Source organism: Saccostrea cucullata, unplaced genomic scaffold (assembly GCF_032062105.1).
Source record: "Saccostrea cucullata isolate Sc308-1 unplaced genomic scaffold, CSIRO_AGI_Scuc_v1 ctg5400, whole genome shotgun sequence".
Taxonomy (NCBI): domain Eukaryota; kingdom Metazoa; phylum Mollusca; class Bivalvia; order Ostreida; family Ostreidae; genus Saccostrea; species Saccostrea cuccullata.
In genome coordinates, this window is record NW_026929645.1 from 19,533 (window position 1) to 36,896 (window position 17,364).

The 17,364-nt window shown below is 34.1% G+C and overlaps 3 protein-coding genes across 3 annotated transcripts; all 3 read right to left on the bottom strand.

Moving 5' to 3' along the window:
* Window positions 1-137: 137 nt before the first annotated feature.
* Window positions 138-2,884, bottom strand: LOC134281598 (uncharacterized). The gene is made up of 5 exons (XM_062764038.1): window positions 2,628-2,884; window positions 1,260-1,356; window positions 1,013-1,144; window positions 697-761; window positions 138-558 (listed from the first exon to the last, which is right to left on the bottom strand). Exons 1-5 carry the CDS (start codon window positions 2,721-2,723, stop codon window positions 355-357), a joined length of 594 nt encoding a protein of 197 aa, XP_062620022.1. The 5' UTR covers window positions 2,724-2,884; the 3' UTR covers window positions 138-354.
* A 4,479-nt stretch (window positions 2,885-7,363) lies between these two features.
* LOC134281601 (interferon-induced, double-stranded RNA-activated protein kinase-like) lies at window positions 7,364-12,237 on the bottom strand. Its single transcript, XM_062764041.1, has 4 exons — window positions 12,157-12,237; window positions 9,155-10,260; window positions 8,763-8,840; window positions 7,364-8,487 (listed from the first exon to the last, which is right to left on the bottom strand). The coding sequence occupies exons 2-4, from the start codon at window positions 10,257-10,259 to the stop codon at window positions 8,414-8,416; spliced, it is 1,257 nt and encodes a 418-aa protein (XP_062620025.1). The 5' UTR covers window position 10,260; window positions 12,157-12,237; the 3' UTR covers window positions 7,364-8,413.
* Window positions 12,238-15,345: 3,108 nt separating this feature from the next.
* LOC134281599 (uncharacterized) lies at window positions 15,346-16,864 on the bottom strand. The gene is made up of 5 exons (XM_062764039.1): window positions 16,755-16,864; window positions 16,453-16,549; window positions 16,205-16,336; window positions 15,901-15,965; window positions 15,346-15,769 (listed from the first exon to the last, which is right to left on the bottom strand). The coding sequence occupies exons 1-5, from the start codon at window positions 16,848-16,850 to the stop codon at window positions 15,566-15,568; spliced, it is 594 nt and encodes a 197-aa protein (XP_062620023.1). The 5' UTR covers window positions 16,851-16,864; the 3' UTR covers window positions 15,346-15,565.
* Window positions 16,865-17,364: the final 500 nt, after the last annotated feature.

Below are 17,364 nucleotides of genomic sequence, written 5' to 3' on the forward strand. Positions count from 1 at the left end.
TAGAATTGACTCTAGGCTTCAATGTTGAGTCAAATTAAAGAAGCAGAAAGAGCAAATTGGTAAATGATAAATGAGTTTATTTACATAATTAATGTTCAAAAATGAAATGATGATTAAAATTAAATTGTTATGTGAAGAAAAAAAAAGGAATGAAGGAAATGTGACTAAAACGCCACTATAACGAATGAGATTTTATATGGAAAAAAAGCAGAAATGAAAAAAATTCATCTTTATAGTGTAGATGTAATGATGATGATGACAAGATGATGGTTGTTGATTAGGCAACAAAAGTCATGAATTGACACAGTCACAGCTTCTTCCATTTTGTCACTGACAGTTCCAAGTTTCCAGTAATTAGTTCACATCCATGAACTTAATCATAAAGAAGTCCTCTGGGTCACGCTGTACACGTAGCAGCTTCTTCAGATTTGTGGTCATCCTCTCCACAAAGTTGGACTTTTTGAACCGGAAAGTGGAACCTAGCTTCTGTGACAGCGGGTCCTTGTTCTTGGCCAAGAAAGTTCTGGTTTTACTGAAGTGGCGCTGAAATCTCTTGATCTGGAATAACATAGGTTAAAATATATATATTGACTTACAACTGTGTCTGAATCTTGATTAATGATATGCATATGCAGAAAAACTATTTGAATTGGTGTTGTAGATTTAAGTATAGTTATGTTGCTAGTGAATACTTACATTAAAAATTGTTTCCTCGCTGTCTTCTAGAATTCTCTGATAATTTTCAGCTGCTTTTGTGTTTCCTGAACAAATAAGATACAATATATTATTGTTAAATACAACAAATGATTGAAATTGATGTAAGCTGTACATGTGCATTACTGTTTCACAAGTCAAAATTTGAGGGGAAAAAAAATGAAACTATTGGGCAATGTTGTTCATTAAAATTAAAATTGAAAAGTTGAAAATGTATTGAGATCGCAATAGAAATCATAATTTAAAAAAGTCTTCTTTGATTTGAATTTATAATGGCCTTTATATATACATTACGTACCCTTTTTAGCCAGATTCAGTAGGTGCTGGTCCCACATTCTTTGAAGTGTAGTTAGGTCTTTAGCCGTCACGGAATTCTTCATTAGATCTTCCATAAACAAGAAGGCAAACAAAACGTACTTCTTTTGTTGATCTATAAATGAATAAAACAGTTAATTTTTTTATGTCATTTTCATGATAGAATGAATAGATTAGCACATTGGTACATGTAGGGTCTATAGGAAATGTTAGGTTAATCAGTATCTTACCAGCGACGTCTTTCTCGTTGGAATAAGAAAATCCAGCATCTTTGCTTGTCGTTTCCTCCCCGTACAGAAACAACAAGATTTGAAGAATATTCTTTCTCTGGAAAAAATGAAAGAAAAGGTTAGATTCTTCCTTGCTATAATATTTTTTAAAAAGTGTTTTTGTCCAGTTATTACTGATAATTTTCTCCCCATAAGTTACTTATTTATTTTTTTTCATTTCATATTGTATTCATAACTGATAATATTGCCAATAGTATCATTTATTATAATACATCCAAACATTTTTATGTTTCCTCATGCTGCACAATCTCACCGCAGCTCTGTTTTTGCTGTGATAAATTCAAATAAAATCAACACCGTTGTTGAGATGAAAAATGTCATTTATTAAAATGACGAAATAAGAAAAAATATATACAATACATGATAGGGGATCAGAACAAAAGGTAATCGCACAAATACATATTAATATACGATCCCCTAAATTTACAGATAAACAATATTTGCAAAAAATATAAAAACATTAGGTATACAGCAAAAAGATGGCACTACAAAAATAAATATGCCAATGTGTCAAATGTAATTTGTAAATCAATTTAAAACATATAAATGCAAGGTAGGAAAAGCTGGGGTGGTGGTGGGTGTGCCAAATTTTTTGCTGTTATTGATAGCGTCAACAAAGCGAGAATGACCCAGCGCTGACTGGTCAGTTACAGACAGCATCAAAACACGTGATTATAATGGACAACTCTGATTGGCTGCCTGTCTGCGAAGGGGTTGGTTTGACCATGGAAAATTTTGGAGTTTAACAAGCAGCCGAAAAAGAAAAACTGGGGAAAATTACATAACATGGAACCCGACACTTGAAAGGCCTGGGAGAATTCCAGCGAATGGAGAAAATCAAAACATTGAGTTTGAACAACAAAATAGAACATCTAATTACTTACATTTAGACAAAAGAAATTAAAAAAACAGCATTCAACACATAAATGAAATTATTTACATAATTGTTGTTTTATGTTTCCTCATGCTGCACAATCTCACCGCAGCTCTGTTTTTGCTGTGATAAATTCAAATAAAATCAACACCGTTGTTGAGATGAAAAATGTCATTTATTAAAATGACGAAATAAGAAAAAATATATACAATACATGATAGGGGATCAGAACAAAAGGTAATCGCACAAATACATATTAATATACTGATCCCCTAAATTTACATCCAAACATAAACAATATTTGCAAAAAATATAAAAACATTAGGTATACAGCAAAAAGATGGCACTACAAAAATAAATATGCCACCGAATGTGATTGACGAACATAATTTGGCAAGCTCATTGATCCAAACATTTTAACAATTAAAGCTTACCACAGGTGACATCGTCCTCGAGTTTGTTTTTAATACATATTTTAGTAAGCTTGATCTCAAGCGTTGTTCAAATGTCTTTTCCCCTTGTCTCTCCATTTTTGCAATCTAAGAATGTTTTGTAATTTGTCTTCGAGTGGCACTTTGTACACAAATCAAATCAATGGTTCGCAACCTTTGTGACGTCAGTGTACTATGATGTCATGCTATTATGACGTCATCAAAACTTTCAGAAATAGTCGGGAGAAGTTGTGACTTGAACATTTCCGGAAAAAAGGCTTTTACTCGTATCGGAACGATTTGAGCAGAGCAAACATGAACCTCCAAAACATCAGAGAGGGATCGGGTGCCATGGAGGAGTGAGCATCCCCTGCCGACCGGTCACACCCGCCGTGTGCTCCTTGTCATGATCGGGAAATAACAGAAAAATCCGTCGTCAATTCAGTATGTAAAAAATGGATTAACAACAAGTATGAAAATCGTTAGTCAGCATTACTTTGAAAGAAAATATATTTCTTTCTTTTCAATTTTCTTTTTTTTCACAAACATTATACTCTAATTATGAATACGAGTGTTTACCAGTAGCCCAAAATAGCTGACATGTCAATATGTTGCAAAGAGCTAAATTTTCAAACTGCAGAATTTTTTAAAGTATTTTTTCTTCAGGTTTTGAAATGTTTTTCACTTCAGGGGGCACCTCAACCTCGAGTCTTCCTGTGTCCAGACAGATAACAAGTCCTTATTGTCCTGTCTGCTTTTCTTTTTATATACTCCTAAGTCACCTTCCCAGGGAAGGGGCCCTTGAAGGGGAATTTTTTTGTAATTTAATGTCTTTAGTGATTTCTGTTTTATCTGCTTTTCATATGATGTTTCGTTTTCATGAAAAATAAAAGCTTTCATGTCATCCAAACCTAGAATCACCAAGATCTGAGCAACATACAGCTGTCTTTTGTTTTGATTTCCCCATTGTACATAGGTAGCAAAACCAGAAATGTTTCATGACCTAAGATGTCAACCAATTAGCAAGGTTGTCTCATTGTAAACAGCCAATCAACAGAGTTGTCTCATTGTACAGTATTTTTGAAAAGCATCTAGCAATCAATAGGATCTTCTTCTTATTGATTGATTGATTGATTGTATACTGTTTAACGTCCCTCATCAGAATATTTCACTGATATGGAGACGTCACCATTGCCGGTGAAGGGCTGCAAATTTAGGCCTATGCTCGGCACTTACGGCCTTTGAGCAGGGGGGGATCTTTATCGTGCCACACCTGCTGTGACACGGGGCCTCGGTTTATACGGTCTCATCCGAAGGACCTCCCCATTTAGTCGCCTTTTACAACAAGCAAGGGGGTACTGAGGACCCACGGGGTTCTTCTTATTGAAAAGATTTCATCCAATCAAGAGAACTTTATTCTTTCACAATAAATAATCAATGTTTCTTTTTTTCTAGCATTTGGATATTATAAATCTGGTCATTTTCTGTATTCAGTATCAGCACCATAAAAAAGAAATTTATATCCTTCAATACATACCAGAAACTCTATTGCATTAACCCATATAGAATGACAGTTAACCTAATTTTGTGAAATGGATGATAATTTCTTTAATTGTTAGTACACTCTGTACATGTACCAACTTTATTTTCACATTCATTTTGAGACTGCTAATAGACATGATATTATATGGATTCTAGGAATGTGACATAAATCTGGAGAAATTTGTATAAACACCATTTAATAATTTTATTTTTTTTTATTACTTCTAATGTTGACAATAAAGCCATGCAGATATGCAATTTTGTCACTTTTTATTTCATTACTCGGTCATAATTGATAATAAGAGGCAAAATGTTTCATTAATGCAAGAATATCTTAACAAATAAGGCCCATGGGCCACAATCCTCACCTACCGGTAAGTCAATTTGGCCCATCAGATGTTCCTCCTTGTAATACTTTGATTCGATCCCTTTTGTGACCCCACCCTGATCCTGGTGCAATGATTAGAAAAATTCTTAAGTGTTGGTCTTTCAATATGGTTTAAAAACAAAATCCTTGTAAAACATTGATTCCATTATTTGTGCATGGCCCTTCCATACCCCAGGGGATCATGATCTGAACAAACTTGAATTGAGGATACTATAATGAGAACCTCGTAAGTTGTTAGAACTTGTGTTCAGACCATTTGTATAGTATTTATTCAATAAAATATGTTCAAACCAAACGTAGACGTACACTGTCATCTGCTTAACCTCTCTAATATGACTAAACAGGTCTTTGATCTTGAGAAGAAGATTTATAAATATTTTTCCATACACTGTTAACATATTATATATGTATTTGGCTGTGTATTCTTTGTAGGCTTTTAGCGGCTTTGGCGGGACCCAGCAATCGCTAAATCAAGAACAACGCTATTTGTCTTTCACATAATTACACATACATGTAATTAAGAAAATGAAGAAATGCACTTAATCAAATGAACGCCAACCTATTCAAAAATCAGTTTCCACCAAATATTGTGCAAACTAAATATAATACATTTTACAGTATATTTTATGTAAAACTTGAACAAATGTTCGGTTTACTTTATGCATAATATGGCCCTGGATATATACCAATTGATTAATTAACACTTGATTTTCCATTTGAAGCACTTAAATAAAATAGAGATTTAGTGCTTTCATTTCCTATTAAAGATTTTCTCCTAAAAGTCTTGGAGAACTGCAGTGGCTTTATGAAACTGCAATGTTCTTGAATTTTAAGGTAAACAGGTATAATTGAGTACTTTCAGTGAAGAAAAATAATATGAGCGCACTCTTTAATCTAAAAAATGAAACATGTCTTTTAATTTCCAGAAACAGTTCTATCATTTTGTAGTTGCATATTTTAGAGCAGAGGTTGCGCTCTATATTAAATATCGAAAAATAGCTTTAAAAATTGGCCATTTTTGGCTCACCTGAGCCGGAGGCTCAAGTGAGCTTTTCTGATCACATTTTGTCCGTCGTCCGTCCGTCTATCTGTCCATCTGTAAACTTTTCACATTTTCGACTTCTTAAGAACCACTGAGCCAATTTTGATCAAACTTGGTACAAAGCATCCTTGGGTAAAGGGGAATTAAAATTGTTAAAATGAAGGGCCAAGTCCTCTCCCAATGGGAGATAATCAAGAAAAGACAAAAATAGGGTGGGGTCATTAAAAAAACTTCTTCTCAAGAACCACTGGACCAGGAAAGCTGAAACTTATGTGGAAGCAATCTTGGGTAGTGTAGATTCTAAATTTTTCAAATCGTGATCCTCGGGGGTTGGGCGGGGCCACAATGGGGAATCAAATTTTTACATAGAAATATATAGGAAATTTTTTTTAAAAAATCTTCTCAAGAACCACTTGGCCAGAAAAGCTGAAACGTATGTGGAAGCATCCTTGGGTAGTGTAAATTCTAAATTGTTCAAATCATGACCCCCGGGGGTTGGGCGGGCCACAATAGGGAATCAAAGTTTTACATAGAAATATATAGGTAAATTCTTTAAAAATTTTCTTCTAAAGAACTACTGGGACAGGAAAGCTGAATCTTATTTGGAAGCATCCTCGGGTAGTGTAGATTCTAAATTGTTCAAATCGTGACCCCCGGGGGCTGGGCAGGGCCATAATAGGGAATTTGAATTGTCCAAATTAAGACCCTTGGGGTACAATGGGGTCATAATAGGTATTACAAGGGGGAAATCTGGTTAAGAATCACATGGTCAAAACTTTTCAGGTGAGTGATGTGGCCCATGGGCCTCTTGTTTTAGATTTTCAGAATAAGAGGAAATTGGCGCATTTCGTGACATCACAATGCATTGACTAGCCAGAAAATTGCGTCATTTTTGATAGATACACTGTATTCAAAGACCTAGTAAGTGATATTCAATGCATTGTTAACTAAACCTATTCAGCTTTTCAGAAATTCACAGGGCCAAATATTAAGGCAAAAGTAAACCTTGTTATTTGAATCTACACTATGTAAAGGTTTCCTAAACTAAGTTTCAACTTTTTTTTGCCCAGTCATTCTAAATTTTCAATATTTCCCAATACCATATTTCCCGTTGAAGGAGGGCTCAGTGGTTCATGAGAAGAAGATTTTTAAAACATGCTAGCAAATTTTCACTATTTTCTAGCCTAATTATCATCCGTTGAAGGAGGGTGTGGCCCTTCATTCAATCATTTAGGAGGTAGAGAATGTACACATACCCTACTATCAACAACCCAATTTACTTCGTAACATCCACTACATGAAATGCTGTATAATTATATTGTTTTGAAATGATAATCACGTTATTGAAATAATAATTCCTGATAAAATTTAGAATTTATTCAAGTCCAAAAGTACAAAATCAAAAATGACATTTTAACATAAAATTTCCAAAAGTGAGAGTGAATTAAAGACAAACTCACGCTCGTCTCATCTTTGACAACTCCTCCCACATTTCATAAATGAACAAATGAAACAAGTTTAAAGACAGTAGTGAAGTTAGGGGAAAACTCAATGACATTAATTTATAACACAGGAAACAATTTGAGTAAACATAACAAAGGAACACCGTCTAAGATCTGACCATAAACCTGATAACAATTATGAGCTAATAGCATCAATACCCGTGGGATGGAGAAAGAGATGTCAAGTTAGAGAAATTACAAACACGTTCAGCAGTGCACTTTCCAAAGATCAAATAAAACAATTAATTTTCATTCATATCATCATTAAATTATTTAAACAATGCATAAATCATAAGTACATCTAAGAACACTAACAATTGACATGCAGTTTTAAATATTTAACAAGATAAAGACAATCATAAAACACATACATACACAAAATGTTAAACAAAATGACAATGAAGAAAACGTAATATGTAATACATGTACAAGAAGAAGAATGCAGTCTAGTTATGAAATCAGCAGTCATACCTTGATAACAATTATAAAAAATTGTTCACAAAATCACAAATATGGTTGTTCAAAGTATAACCTGTATGGAATAATACATCCTCGGTTAGAATAAACCATTATATAATGTACCTCTTTAAAATATGTATATAAGTTAAAATAAAGATAAATCATATTATTATACAGTTTTCAGCTACAATAGAATTGCATAAGGTATAATCCTGTCAGAATAAATCATCAAAAGCAATTCTTATATCAAACCAACATAAAATTTGCATGTTACATTGTACATGAAAACCAATAATATGTGTTTGCACAATCATTGCATAATTCTAACCCTCTCAATACAATTGTGATTTGTGTAATAAATAGTAAACTTTGTCAATGAGTACATTTTTGTTTACTCAACAAAAACAAATTGTATATAACATGTATAATTATAAATCAAATACTTTCCACACCTTACATTTCTTCTGTTTACAAAAATATTTGGAAAGCTGTAATCCTTTTGGAATAAAACATACAAAAATCCTTTTGGAATAAAACATACAAAAATATTTGGAAAGCTGTAATCCTTTTGGAATAAAACATACGTGATTACATACAATAAAATATCATACACTGTAAATTAATACAGTTCAAAAGTATCAAAACAAACATATTTTTCAATTAACCAACAAAAAAATCATATATCAACAGAATACATAAACATGCAATTTTTTTTCAATGTTTTCTGTTTTAAAATTTTTTTTTATCGAGTGTTCATAAACATTTTGATACATTATCATGATTACCGGTATAAATTATTAAGACGTCATAAATTAGTGTATACGCAAAAAAGTCTTTTAACTCAAATCTGTATATCTTAGTAAAGGTGTACTTCATTAAAAGCATCTTCAAGCGATTGGTTCTCTTCATCAAGTACATCATTAGAAGGTTCTGAAAAAGTAAAACACCACTTTAGCTTCAAAAATTACATTTTCATTAAACTGAGTCATTAGGAGTTCTAAATGATGATATGAGAACATCAGGATATACTGATTATAATACTTATAATACCAAGATTACTTTAAATCCATGACAAGTTTTGCTCTTAAAAGGTTCTCATGAAATACACTGTACTTAGTTTATGCAAATTATGCAGGTAGAATTTAGTACATGGTAGAAAATATTTAACATGAAAGAAAACAGTTTTATTTTCCTTTGATACTAACCACTATTCTTTCCTGCCCTGGCTTTGATGGAGGGTGTAGGTCCACTGTACACTCCCTCTGTAGAAGTCATAGTTTGGACTAAAATAGATTAGAATAGAATAGAATTAGAATAGATATTATAAAATACTGTAAACCAACTTTTATTCGCGACGGCTTTCTTTCACAATTTACCAGGAGTTAACTAGTTCGCGATGATTAATTTTCGCAATGAAGCCGTTTTGGAACTAATTTTAATAGAAATTCAAAAAAAGACTTTAAGGACCCGTTCCCAGCGAGATATATTCGTGATGACGAGGCTCTCGCGAAACTCAAGAAAATTTCATGCACACGAATAAAAGTTGGTTTACAGTAGATAAACTTTCACAGATTTTTTACACACTTTGTTAATGTACCTGTTAAGACATTCATCAAGTCCTCAACCTCCGTTAGATTCATGCGCTCTGCAGGGTTGTGATTTAGCAGGCTTTCTACAATTTTTTTAACATTTTCATATTTTTCAGGAAGTTTACTCAAAATGCTGAAATCCTGTTTACTCAGCTTTTCAATGGCTTCCATTCTGTCCTGTCCAAAGCCCATGTGGTGCATTTCAAAAAGAATTATTCCTAGGCTATAGTGGTCAATTTTTTTGTCATATGGAGTTTTATTTTTAACTTCTGGTGCTACATATAGGGTAATTCCTAACTTCTTAGAAAAATTATTTTCTGTTTCCGACATTGGAGATTTTCCATCATCCCCAGATGTAGGGGCCCAGAGGTAGCTCCTTGCTAATCCGAAGTCTCCAATCTTTGCTCTATTGTGTTTGTCAAGCAGAATGTTATCAGGTTTTAGATCCCTATGCATGCAGCCTTGACTGTGTAAGTAATGGAGACCTGATGTAATATCCAAACATATGTTGCGCTTTTGGCTGTCATCAATTCTGTGCACTTCTTGAATTTTATCATCAATCAGTGTTCTCAAATTCTTGCAGCATAGCTCCATTTGGATAACAAGACAGGCATCATTAATATCCTCATTACTTTTACCACTAGATGTGGACTTGCCACCATTTGAACCATTATCCTCACAAGAAGATGAATGTTCAAAACTTATACTTCCTGAACTTGATTCTCCTTTATCTTCATTTAACTCTTGAGAAAATGGAATAATCCAACAAGTATGGTATCGGACTATGTTCTTATGATCCAATGATGACAAAATTTCTACTTCACGTTTTCCAAATTTCTGAGAGTTGATAATTACAAATTTAAGTGCATATTCTTTACTGTCAATTCTGTGCTTAGCTTTAAGTACAGATCCGAATGCACCAGCTCCAATTCTATCAATTATTTCAAAAGTATCTTTTACACTTGGATCATCCAGGCACTGTTTTACTTCTTGGTCACAGCAATCATCAGAATTGTCTTTAACCTCCTTGTGATTAGATTCATCTTTAAATCGGTCCTCCTCTTGTGAGATGTAACTGACCAAGGCATTGTTAGAGGTTCCCAAACTGAACATGCTGAAAGACAAGGAAAAAAAAGAGACAATTTTGAATTCTGTAGTGAAACCAGAAGTCTCTGTTGAGACTGAAGCTCTACTGGTTTGAACTTATAGCAAAGGAAGAGAAAAGTACTTAAGCAGCTGGGATTTGAAACTAAATAGAATAATGATCGTTGATAAAGTCTCTTTATGTTCTTAGTGTAGTCTACTTGTGTGCCAAGTTATATTGAAATCAGACCAAAACTGTAGGAGGAGTAGCATTTTGAAACAATTTTACAGATATTTCTATTTTTATAACCACGGCAACACCGTTCATCAAAATTAAAATTCGATACAAGCTTAAAACAGAATTATGTATCTTAGTGTATTCTACTTATGTGCCAAGTTATATTGAAATCAGACCAAAACTGTAGGAGAGAGTAGCATTTTGAATTTCAAAAAAAACAATTTCACAGAAATTTCTATTTTTAGTAACCTTGAAAACGGCAACACCGTTCATCGAAATCAAAAACCGATATACAGAATTATGTATCTTAGTGTAGTCATTTTAAAAAAATCTTGTGTGCCAAGTTATAATGAAATCAAACCAAAACTGTAGGAGGAGTAGCATTTTGAAAGAATTTCACAGAAATTTCTATTTTTAGTAACCACGGCAACACCGTTCATCAAAATCAAAAACCGATATACAGAATTATGTATCTTAGTGTAGTCTACTTGTGTGCCAAGTTATACTGAAATAACAGTTTTTTTCAGACTTACATTGTGTAAACTGTATTAGGAGGTGGAAAAGTAGCATTTTAAAAGAATTTCACAGAAATTTCTATTTTATAGTAGAAAAAACCACGGCAACACCGTTCATCGTTAATAAAAAAAAATCAAAAACCGATATACAGAATTATGTATCTTAGTGTAGTCTACTTGTGTGCCAAGTTATATTGAAATTAGACCAAAACTGTAGGAGGAGTAGCATTTTGAAAAATTGTTTACAGACATGACGGAGAGACGGACAGTCAGAAACAATTTCACAGAAACTATTTTTAGTAACCATGGCAACACCGACGAAATCAAAAACCGATACACAGAATTATGTATCATACTGTAGTCTACTTGTGTGCCAAGTTATAATGAAATCAAACCAAAACTGTAGGAGGAGTAGCATTTTTTAACCACGGCAACACTATCGCATAAGCTCTTCTGTGTCTCTGACCAGTAGTAACAACACGGCAACGATATATAGAATTATGTACTTAGTCTAGCTCAAAAACGGATGGACGGACGTTAATCAATCACCATCGCATATAAAATATGCAAAATATGACAATGCTTTAAAAGTCTTGTTCTCTTTTAGTTCTATAATTTCTCAGTATGTGTTTTTTTAGTATCATCACAATGAAATTCGCACTGGTAATAAGTAAATTTCCAAATCAAAAATCATAATTAACCCCTGTCTTTTTGTCTTTCTGTCTCTCAATGTTCTTTATCTAAGGAAGGTAGGGGTTTTTTATCAATTATTTTTTTAATATTAATATAACAAATAATTCAGATGTCTGTGAAATGACACTGCATCTATTTTGCTGACCCCCCACCCCCACCCCCGCTCTGATTCTCCCCAAAAGCAGGGGTTAGAGTCCGACTATTTTGCTTGCCATGTTTCCCGGTTTGTCCTAGCTGTTTAGATTTAACATGAAAACAAAAAAGTTTACAAATAACAATCATCACAACATCAAATTCTCTGTCGATACCCCATATGTTATCTCTATTTTATTCTCTTTTGAGAATTGGACATGCATTTCGAGAAAGAATGATTTGAACATGTTGGCTATCTGTATTGGTACGTTGAATCAGCCAATCCAATCCCAGAGTTTAATCGACGGAAAATGATAAAATTAATGTTGAGCATTGCACGAATACTTACTTGCTTTGGGTGTTGAGTCTATTCCACTAGAAAAGTTGTACAATACGATCACGTTGTGCAATAATCAGCTAGGTTTCGGTTTCGTATAGTAAAATTAGTAAAATGTACACCACACCCGATCTTAATTTCAATATTTTAGCAGATATTTATCAACATTATTATATATAATAAATAGATTATTGAGATTTATATTTAATATATGAATAAATATGAAGGAAAAGGGAGCCTAACCCGTGTAAAAATCACAAGCACCTGATGTATGGATAGTGTAATCTCCCACCCCCACCCTTTTTCTGCACACTTCATATATTCCGAAATCATTAAAAACCGTTTTTTTTTACCCCCTTCCGCTTGAAAAGGGAGGGTATATAGAAATCGGTATATTCGTCCGTCTGTCTGTTATGCTCTGGGGTACCCATCTCTTATCTGCAACTCCTCTTAAACCACTAAGTGAAATTTAATGAAACTTTCACAGTCTCTTTATTACATGCATTCAAGCGCGAATTCAGGATTTTTTCAGGGGCGGGGGAGGGGCATCCCCAGTCAACAAATTTCCTACCCAGAAATGTCTTGACAAGAAAACAAAACAAAACAAGTTAAACAAGAGACATACGTCTTTGTTAATATTTGTAATACAAGAAATAAAATGAATTTAAAAAAGGAAACTATATTATACTCTTCCATGGTTTCTTGAATTCATTTCTGATGGCAATTTTAACTGGAAGTACCGACTACCGACTCCCGCAAAAAAGTTGATGTTGGAATCTATCTTTCAGATACGTACTCCGGAACGTTGCTTTGGACGATGAGCTATATACAGGAGCTTCCCACCGAAAAAACCGTATATTTATTTCGCACAAAATGTGTGCTATTGCGATGTATTTCTCCGTGTTTTTCAAATTGTCATCTCAAAATATTACTAACCGTGTGATCCTTACATATTTTTCTTTCACTCAATCACTGTTTCCACAACAAACATTCCTAATAACTGTTGTTAATAGTTCTCCTGGACCTAACATTGACATGATTGAGATGATCGAATTTTTTTTTTAACTGCCAATTTTGTTTGCAATTCAAGATAATTACAGGCACCTGAAGTATGGATAATACCCCCCCCTTTTTTTAATGAATAAAATGTAAGAGTGTCTAATATCTCAAAAATATAAAATTTCCCGGTCAAACACATCTATATGTCGTTATATGCAAGCAGATTGTACTTTTTCTCACGTTTAAAGAATGACCCTATTCGGTATAATAAAAATACACTTTGATTGCTGATCAATTGTCATAAATGACAGTTTGAAGTTCCTCCTTTTTGTCACTAGCTGACAGTTGTTTCCACAAATTAGTTCACATCTTGGAACTTAATCATAAAGAATTCATATTTGCCACCCTGAATTTGTTCGTAATCTGGAACTTGATTATAAAGAAACCCTCTGGGTCACGCTTTACACGTATCAGCTTCCTCAGATTTGTGGTCATCCTCTCCACGAAGTGTGACTTTCTGAAAGTGGAGCCTAGCTTCTGTGGCAGCGGGTCATTGTTCTTAGCCAAGAATTCCCTGATGTCACTGAGTCGATGCTGACTCTCTTGATCTGTATTTAGTCTATTTACATAGGTTAAAATATATATTGGCTTACCTACTACTGTGTCTGAATCTTTATTAATGAGATGCATGCAGAGAAATTATTATTATACCCCCGTTTGAAAAGTGTGAGGGTATGTAGTAATCGTGATGTCCGTCCGTCTGTCCGTTACGCTTTGGCATCTCTTATCTGCAACTCCTCTCCTACCACTGAATGAAATTTGATAATACTTTCACAGAATATTTATTACATATTGCCATTGTGCACCTCCTATTTTACTTTTTTTTTGATCCGACACATATTTTGGGTTTCCCATAGCAAAACATGGACACCGCGCCATTATATTCATATGGGAGGCGGGGTATCATTTAGTTAGCTCATTGCTAACAGTACCTCTTTGGTTTTTTTTCATTACTTCAAATGTTGACATAAAGCTTTGCAGATACTTGTATATGCAATTATTTTTATACTTCTCAAAAATCAATGGATTACTCTGCCATAATATATAATAGAATGAGAATGTCCCACCACAAGGATACATGTACCTTGTAAACTGAAGGCTTTGGAATTATAAACGCTTGTATTCATACAAGAGATGCAGAAAGCTAGAACCTGATCGACATGTAAAGCTAGGGCCTGGCCTGCAAAGTTAGAAACTGTCATGTAAGCTAGGATATGTCCTGTGAAGCTAGAACATGTCCTGTAAAAGCTAGGACTCGACATGGATAGCGAGAACATGTCATGTAAGCTAGGACCTGACATGTAAAGCTAGAACCTGTCTTGTAAAGCTAGGACCTGACATGTAAAGCTAGAACCTGTCTTGTAAAGCTAGGACCTGACATGTAAAGCTAGAACCTGTCTTGTAAAGCTAGGACCTGACATGTAAAGCTAGAACCTGTCTTGTAAAGCTAGAACCTGTCCTGTAAAGCTAGGACTCGACATGGATAGCGAGAACCTGTCCTGTAAGCTAGGACCTGACATGTAAAGCTAGAACCTGTCTTGTAAAGCTAGAACCTGACATGTAAAGCTAGAACCTGTCTTGTAAAGCTAGAACATGTCCTGTAAAAGCTAGGACTCGACATGGATAGCGAGAACCTGTCATGTAAGCTAGGACCTGACATGTAAAGCTAGAACCTGTCTTGTAAAGCTAGGACCTGTCATGTAAGCTAAGATCTGTCCTGTAAAGCTAGGACCTGTCATGTAAAGCTAGGACTTGCCCTGTAAAGCTTGGACCTGTCTTGCTAAGCTTGGACCTGGCCCGTAAAGATAGGACCTTACCTGTAAAGCTAGTGCCCACCCAAAGAAGGGGGCTAAATAATCCCAATATCTGGAGATATCAGTGTTATAACTGCATTAGGAGCCACATTTTGTCTTCAGAACTGTCTCTTACAATATTTAGCATATCAGATTCGTGCAACATGTTAAGTTATACATTATTCAATCTATTAGTGACTCTCTGGTTTAGAGTTGACTCTGTGGGTTTCATTATTGAGTCAAAGAAGCAGAGAGAGCAAATTGGAAGGTGATCAATGAGTTTATTTACATAAATTATTTGTTCAAAATGAAGATGGATACGATTAACAAATAAGTGTGTAATGTTAAAAAAAAGGAATCATGGAAATGTATGTGACTAAAACGCCACTATAACAAATGAGATTCTCTGTGGAAAAAAAAAAGAGTGAGGAAAAAAATATTACATCTTTTATATTTAGAGTGTAGATGTAGTGATGACAATGATGATGGTTGTTGATCAGGAAGCAAAAGTCATGAATTGACACAGTCCCAGCTTCTTCCATTTTGTCACTGTCCCAAGTTCCCAGTAATTAGTTCACATCCATGAACTTGAGCATGAAGAAATCGTCTGGGTCACGCTGTACATGTAGCAGCTTCTTCAGTTTTGTGGTCATCCTCTCCACCAAGTGTGATTTTCTGAACCGGAAAGTGGAGCCTAGCTCCTGTGGCTGGGGGTCCTTGTTCTTGGCCAAGAAAGTTCTGGTTTTACAGAGTTGACGTTGAAATCTCTTGATCTGGAATAACATAGGTTAAAATATATATATTGACTTACTACTGTGTCTGAATCTTGATTAATGCATTTAGGAAAATTATTTGAATTGGTGTTGTAGGTTTAAGTATAGTTATGTTACTAGTAAATACTTACATTAAAAATTGTTTCCTCGCTGTCTTCTAGAATTCTCTGATAATTTTCAGCTGCTTTTGTGTTTCCTGAACAAATAATATACAATATATATTATTGTTAAATACAAGAAATGATTGAAATGTGATATAAGCCGTACATTACTGTTTCACAAGTCAAAATTTGAAAAGAAAGTAAACTTTTGTGCAATATTGTTCATTAAAATTAAAATTGAAAATGTATTGAAATCGCAATGTGCATGAAACCATAATTTAAAAAAGGTCTTCATTGATTTGAATTTATAATTGGCCTTTATATACAAACATACCACTGTTGGCCAGATTCAGTAGGTGCTGGTCCCACATTCTTTGAAGTGTCGATAGGTCTGTAGCCGTCACAGAATTCTTCATTAGATCTTCCATAAACAAGAAGGCAAACAAAACGTACTTCTTTTGTTGATCTATAAATGAATAAAACAATAAATTTATATGATGTCATTTTCATGATATAAAGAATAGATTAACACATTGGTACAAGTAGGGTCTATAGGAAATGTGAGGTTAATCCGTATCTTACCAGCGACGTCTTTCTCGCTGGAATAAGAAAATCCAGCATCATTGCTTGTTGTTTCCTCCCCGTACAAAAACATCAAGATTTGAAGAATATTCTTTCTCTGGAAAAAACGAAAGAAAAGGTTAGATTCTTACTTGCTATAATTTTTATTAAAAAGTGTTTTTTATCCAGTTATTACTGATAATTTTCTCCCCATAAGTTACTTATTTATTTTTTTTCATTTCATATTGTATTCATAACTGATAATATTGCCAATAGTATCATTTATTATAATACATCCAAACATTTTAACAATTAAAGCTTACCACAGGCGTCATCATCCTCGAGTTTGTTTTTAATACATATTTTAGCAAGCTTAACCGTAAGCGGTGTTCAAATGTCTTTTCCCCTCGTCTCTCCATTTTTGCAATCTAAGAATGTTTCGTAATAAATTTGTCTTCGAATGGCACTTTGTACACAAATCAAATCAATGGTTCGCAACCTTTGTGACGTCAGTGTACTATGATGGCATGCTATTATGACGTCATCAAAACTTATCGGAGAAGTTGTGACTTGAACATTTCCGGAAAAAAAGGCTTTTACTCGAATCGAAATGATTTGTTCTTATTATGAAATATATATGGAAATAAATAACAGTATTCAAGTTTCAAAGTCCATAAAACAATACAAAATAGCAGCAGAGCAAACACGGTCCTCTAAAACATCAGAGGTGGGATTATAGGTACCATGGAGGAGAGAGCATCTCCTGCTGACCAGTCACACGTACCCGCCGTGTGCTCCTTGTCATGATCGGAAAGATACGGAAAAATCCGTCGTCAATTTACTGTGTAAATAATGGACTAACAATAAGTATGAAAATCGTCAGTCAGCATTCTTTTGACTCAATAATAAATTGCATGTATTTGCTGACAAGGT